This window comes from Chiloscyllium plagiosum, chromosome 2 (genome assembly GCF_004010195.1).
Source record: "Chiloscyllium plagiosum isolate BGI_BamShark_2017 chromosome 2, ASM401019v2, whole genome shotgun sequence".
NCBI lineage: Eukaryota > Metazoa > Chordata > Chondrichthyes > Orectolobiformes > Hemiscylliidae > Chiloscyllium > Chiloscyllium plagiosum.
This window is the reverse complement of record NC_057711.1, coordinates 129,520,112-129,526,678: the sequence shown is the minus strand read 5'-3', so window position 1 is coordinate 129,526,678 and position 6,567 is coordinate 129,520,112. Positions and strand designations below refer to the sequence as shown.

The 6,567-nt window shown below is 40.1% G+C and overlaps 1 protein-coding gene across 1 annotated transcript in view; it reads right to left on the bottom strand.

Moving 5' to 3' along the window:
- Positions 1-6,567, bottom strand: part of LOC122558088 (fibrillin-2-like) — a 318,053-nt gene that overhangs the window by 94,910 nt on the left and 216,576 nt on the right. The window contains exon 36 of the mRNA XM_043706411.1: positions 4,351-4,473. Coding sequence (XP_043562346.1) covers positions 4,351-4,473 — 123 coding nt within the window. The remainder of the gene's footprint in view (positions 1-4,350; positions 4,474-6,567) is intronic.

The window sequence follows — 6,567 nt, the reverse complement described above, 5'->3', positions numbered from 1 at the left end:
GAGGAATGGCTGAGGATCCTGGGATTGTATTCATTGGAGTTTAGTAGATTAAGGGGAGATCTAATAGAAACTTACAAGATAATACATGGCTTGGAAAGGGTGGACGCTAAGAAATTGTTTCTGTTAGGCGGGGAGACTAGGACCCGTGGACACAGCCTTAGAATTAGAGGGGGTCAATTCAGAACAGAAATGCGGAGTGCAGTGGAGGCTGGGACGCTAAATGACTTCAAGGCAGAAATTGCTAAATTCTTGATGTCACAAGGAATAAAGGGCTACGGGGAGAATGCGGGTAAGTGGAGTTGAAATGCCCATCAGCCATGATTGAATGGCGGAGTGGACTCGATGGGCCGAATGGCCTTACTTCCGCTCCTATGTCTTATGGTCTTATGGTCTTATGGTATAGCAAATTTTAACAGAGGAGGTCATTGGTATGGAGTTTCAAACCATATAAATGAAGTTTATGGAATCAGTCTCAACACAACTTCCTCAATTTGTTCACAATCTTCCTGTTGTTAAAACTGTAAAAACAGGAGCACTATTAAATCTCTGTATCAATTGCCTGATATAAATGAATAGTGTTAAACCTAATATTTAAGGCATTCAGAGCTAAAAATAAATAGTTCCTCGAAGTTACAAAAATTATTCAGAATCGTCAATAGTTAAAACAATAATGATGAGATGAATTGAAGTGACGTGACTCAGAAATCACAGGAGCAACTCCACAGGGCTGGCAGCATCCGTGGAGAGACAAACGGTTTACATTTCTTTGAGAAGATGACCAAACAGGTGGATGAGGGTAAAGCGGTTGATGTGGTGTATATGGGTTTCAGTAAGGCATTTAATAAGATTCCCCACGGTAGGCTATTGCACAAAATACGGAGGCATGGGATTGAGGGTGATCTAGTGGTTTGGATCAGTAATTTGCTAGCTAAAAGAAGACAAAGGGTGGTTGTTGATGGGAAATGTTCATCCTGGAGTTCAGCTACTAGTGGTGTACCACAAGGATCTGTTTTGGGGCCACTTTTATCATTTTTATAAATTACCTGGATTAGGGTGTAGAAGGATGGGTTAGTAAAATTGTGGATGACACTAAGGTCAGTGGAGTTGTGGATAGTGCTGAAGGAGGTTGCAGATTACAGACGGACATAGATAAGCTGCAGAGATGGGTTGAGAGGTGGCAAATGGAGCTTAATGTGGCAAAGTGTGAGGTGATTCACTTTGGAAGGAGCAACAGGAATACAGAGTACTGGGCTAATGATAAAATTCTTGGTAGTGTAGATGAACAGATAGATCTCGGTGTCCGTGTACACAGATCCCTGAAACTTGCCACCATGGTTGATAGGGTTGTTAAGAAGGCATACGGTGTTGTTAGATTTTATTGGGAGAGGGATTGAGTGTCGGAGCCATGAGGTCATGCTGTAGCTGTACAAAACCCTGGTGCAGCCGCACTTGGAGTATTGCATACAGTTCTGGTCACCACATTTTGGAAGAATGTGGAAACTTTGGAAAGGGTTCAGAGGAGATTTATTAGGATGTTGCCTGGTATGGAGGGGAGATTGTATGAGGAAAGGCTGAGGGACTTGATACTGTTTTCGTTAGAGAGAAAAAGGTTGAGAGGTGACTTAATATAATCAGAGGGTTAGATAGGGTAGACAGTGAGAGCCTTTTTCTTCAGATGGTGATGGTTAGCACGAAGTGACATAGCTTTAAATTGAGGGGTAATTGGTATAGGACAGATATCAGAGGTAGCTTCATTAATCAGAGAGTAGTAGGAGCATGGATCATACTGCTGGCAACAGTAGTAGACCTGCCAACTTTAAGGGCATTTAAATTATCATTGGTTAAATATATGAATGAAAATGGAATAGTGTAGGTTAGATGGGCTTCAGATTGGTTCCACAGGTTGGCGCAACATCGAGGGCCGAAGGGCCTATACTGTGCTCTAATGTTCTATGTTCTATGTGCGTTTCAGATCCAGTGAAACTTCTTTTAGTCAGAAGAGTCACTTGAACCGAAACATTAACTCTAAATTCTCTCCATAGTTGTTGCTAGACCTGCCGAGTTTGTCCAGAAATTTCTGTCTTTCTTTCAGATTTCCAACATTCACAATTCTTTGTTTTCTTAAATTGATGTGACTCAGCATAAATGTTTTCTTAAGGACCACAATTAATGAATAAAGAATAAACAAAACTGACTTGTGATATTGCAATTTTTGGACATTACCAATTTTAACCATTGAATTATAACATATCTCTAGCGCAGACTGGAAAAATATTGAAGCCAGGTTTCAGTGAAACTTTAGTGACATCAGTTGCAGCAGTGACAGTTACAGTAATTGCTCACACAGAATTAATAGAAATTGGTTAGAGATTATCAAATTATTGCACTGCTGCTAACTGCTTCGAGGGGGGTCATGCAGATAAATGCAACTGGAATTTTCAAAGGACTGTTTGGCAATTTTAAACCTTGGTGAAAACAGTCATTAATGATTCTTGGTCACCTTTTGATACTATTTACTGCTGTTGGACTCAATGTATAACACATTTGGGAAAGTGTAGGGGTGTTCTGGTTTTCATTCCCTCCATCTATGCTAATATATCAGTTACAGTAGCAAGAAGGGGGTTACAATTGACCTCACTATTTTAGGGTCAGGGAAGCGAAAAACATATTGGTGTTCCGGTTCCTGATCATTCATCTGCGAGCTACCAGTGAAAACTACACTCTTGTGGACAACTGTCAGGACGGAATAGGACCCTGTTATAACAGACCTACAATCAAATAAACTACTATCAAAGTCACATGTCAAAAATAACCATTTGGGCAAGGAACTAGAGGGAGTTTGGGACAAGTGAAATATACTGTTGCAAAAGGGAGATCTCTATCAAGAGAAAAAGGAAAACAACTGAGGGGATAAGGAAACCCAGAAAAGCTTTTTGTGCGGAACCCAGTTGTGCAGCAAAGATAATGATCCAGAAATTCCTCACTGTTATCCCTACTCTGTTGGAGTAACTTTGCCAAAACTGTAGTGGAAACTTCAACTGTGTAATTACATTGGGTCTCCATTGCATTTCCAGAATAGGAAACCAGAACAGCTCTGAGGAATTTCCTGACCCATGGACTGCTGTCCCAGTGACACCCAGGAGATTGTGAATGAAACTTGTTATTATGAGGTCTTTGAATTGTGAGATTTGACTTGTGGTTAAAAAAAAATGCAGTTTCTAGGTGTCTTAGAACATAGAATATAGAACACTACAGCGTAGTACAGGCCCTTCGGCCCTCGATGTTGTGCCGGCCTGTGGAACTAATCTGAAGCCCATCTATCCTACACAATTCCATTTTCATCCATATGTTTATCCAATTACCAATTAAATGCCCCTAACGTTGGCGAGTCTATTACTGTTGCAGGCAGGGCATTCCAACTATTCTTCTAACAATTTGTTCAATATATACACAATGGGATAGTTTAGGTAACTAGGACACAACCACATTATATGTCAAGCTCTGATATTCTTAACAGGAGGCTGAGGGATGACCTTATAACGGTTTATAAAATCATGAGGGGCTTGAATAAGTTGAATAGCCAAGGTAGGTATTCAGAGCCACTTACAAATGACTTCTCCTTGTGACAAATGTTATTCAGAATAGACAATAGTTAGAAGAATAATTGTGAGATGAACTGAAGTGATGTGACTGATAAATTGTAGGAGAAACTCAGCAGGTCTAGCCGCATCAGTGGGGAGAAAAATAGAGTTAACATTTCAGCCAGAACTCAGGGTAGGGGAGTTCAATACTAGAGGGCATAGGTTTAAGGTGAGAGGGAAAAGATATAAGAGACCTAAGGGGCAACATTTTCACACAGAGGGTGGTGCGTGTATGGAATGAGCTGCCAGAGGAAGTAGTGGAGGCTGGTACAATTACATGTTTTAAGAGGCATCTGGATGGGTATATGAATAGGAAAGGTTTGGAGGAATATGGGCCAGGTGCTGGCAACTGGGGCTAGTTCAGTTTAGGAAACCTGGTCGGCATGGACGAGTTGGGCTGAAGGGTCTGTTTCTGTGCTGTACGATTCTGTTAGGAATTAGAGAAACTGCAATAGCACAGATTTATCTTTCAATAATTTTAGTTATTTTCAAAATAAAATTATAGAATTTCCTGCTATTTGGAAATGATTGAATATCATAGTCCTGAATCACAGAAGGAGATTTGTGTCATTATTTCTGGAATTCTTTCAGGAAATTATTTACAGTAAATTGCAAAGAATTCCCATACATAGGAAATATGAATATGTTATACATTGACAGAAACCAATTCTTAAGCTTTCATACGTGGCTGCTTAAATTAATCACTTACCAACACATCCAATTCCTGTTGGATTAAGCTCAAAATCAGTGGGACAGTTACACAGGTAATTACCCGGTGTATTGACACATAATCCATTGATGCAATTGACTGGATCAGCACATTCATTGACATCTGCAAGTTAAAACAAAACGTCTCATTTCAGCTCCTTGTTGGCATTTATAAGACAAAACAGTTCCTGTTTCAGTGAAGTAATTACTCTAAGTAAGTGGGCAGCAATACAGTCAAATCCCCTTAAGGCAACCTTCAAAGGTTTTAAAAATAAATACAGCTATCTACCATCTCAATATTTCAGGGAATTGTCAAGAAATTTAAACAAAGACCAATTCACATTTGAACTTAAAGCTCCATTACAACTTCATTTCGGAAATGCTCAGAAAAGGTTCTCAGGTCTATAGAACTCAAATGGGAGTGAAATTCCTCTTTCAGAAATAAAACAGATTAAAATTAAACCAGCTAATAAATTCCAATTTTCTGAAACTTCACATACTACACTTGCATTAATAGATTAATAAACGTTGGCCCTTCTACAGTTAAAAGACTTTAGTGTTTGAAATGAATTGCCTAACTGAAGCATTGGGCTGTAGATCACTTCACTGATGCTGTAGCAATTCATGGACATTCTCCTGAGATACAAATAGAGCTAATCAAAGGATTCCGGTGTTGAATAAAGCATCAGTCTGATTTCTCTGATGACTGAACTGATAAAGATGATGAAACCAAAACCGAATTTACTAGAAAGTAATAAGTTGAGGCCTGTGCCGTTAACTACACCCAGCTGGGGTAGCAGGAACGACGCTGTGATCAGCACAGTGTCTCTGGATTAGGAAAGTGAAATGGAGCCAGGATTGCTAGTCATTGCTCTTCAATAACTCTTTCTTATTCATTCAGGGAATGTGGGCAACGCTGGCTAGGTCAGCATTTATTGTCCATCCCTAATTACCCTCAAGAAGGTAATGATGCCATTTTGTACCATTGCAGTCCATATGGTAGATATGAAAAGCATGGCCCTGGAAAAGCACAGCAGGTCAGGCAACATCTGAGGAGCAGGAGAGTCGATGTTTTGGACATAAGCTCTTCATTAGGAATGAGGAAGGGCTTATGCCCAAAACATCGACTCTGCTGTTCCTCTGCTGTGCTTTTTGCAGTCCTCACTTCCTCCTATATGGTAAGTACCCTCACAATAGCTTTTGGGGAGGGAGCTCCTAGATTTTGAGCCAGTGACAGTGAAGGAATGGTGATATATTTCCAAGTCAGGATGGTGGTGGTGTTCCCATGTAACTGTAGCCCTTCCCCCACGAGATGGAAATGGTTGTTGGTTTGGAAGGTGCTGTCTGAAGATCTTTGGTGAATTTCTGCAATGTATCTTGTCGATAGTAGACACTGCTGCTACTGAGCGCTGGAATTGGAGGGAGTGGATGTTTGTGGATGCAGTGCCAATTCAGCTTTGTCCTTTCTCACTAAAATGTACTTTGTGCAGGGGTGAGATAAGGAGAGTATCAGGTTCGGATTTGATGTTGCCTTTCTCCCTAAGTAAAATATCCTGTCAGCATTTACTGTTTGGGATCTCTCATGAGGACTAGATCATTTAGCGTGTGGTATCATCTCGATGCCATGTCTTTTATGTTGTATGATCATTGCTATGTCAGTTTCCATCTGGAGTTAATTTGGAATTATTACGTAGGAACAGCAGTAAGCCATATTGTCCCCGAGTATGTTCCATCACTCAAATTAGGCTGTTTTCCATCAAAAATTTCAGTTAACTGCCTTTGAGAAAAATACAGGAATGTTGCTTACTCTTTGTGTGGAAAAGTACTTTCTGATTTCATTCCTAAATGACATGGTTCTCCTTTTTTTCCTGTGATTGGGTTCCTTTATCGGGATTCCTTGGCTAGCAGATTCCTTTCTCTCTGCCTACTGATTTGTTCCATTAAACACATTAACAGGATTACCCCTAAATTGTCCAATGACATTTCGAATACTAGATGATAAAGCACTCAGTAAAATACATAACCTACCAGGATATATTAAATGCCAAAAGCTCACAATTACACAACTTTTTCCTGATGATTTTCCCTGCATGGTTGATGCTGTATGACATACAACTGAACAAAAATAATTCTTATTAAAAATTTCCATTGAGGAGACTTCAAGCCAAATCATATCCGTGGGCGGCACGGTGGCACAGTGGCACTGCTGCCTCACAGC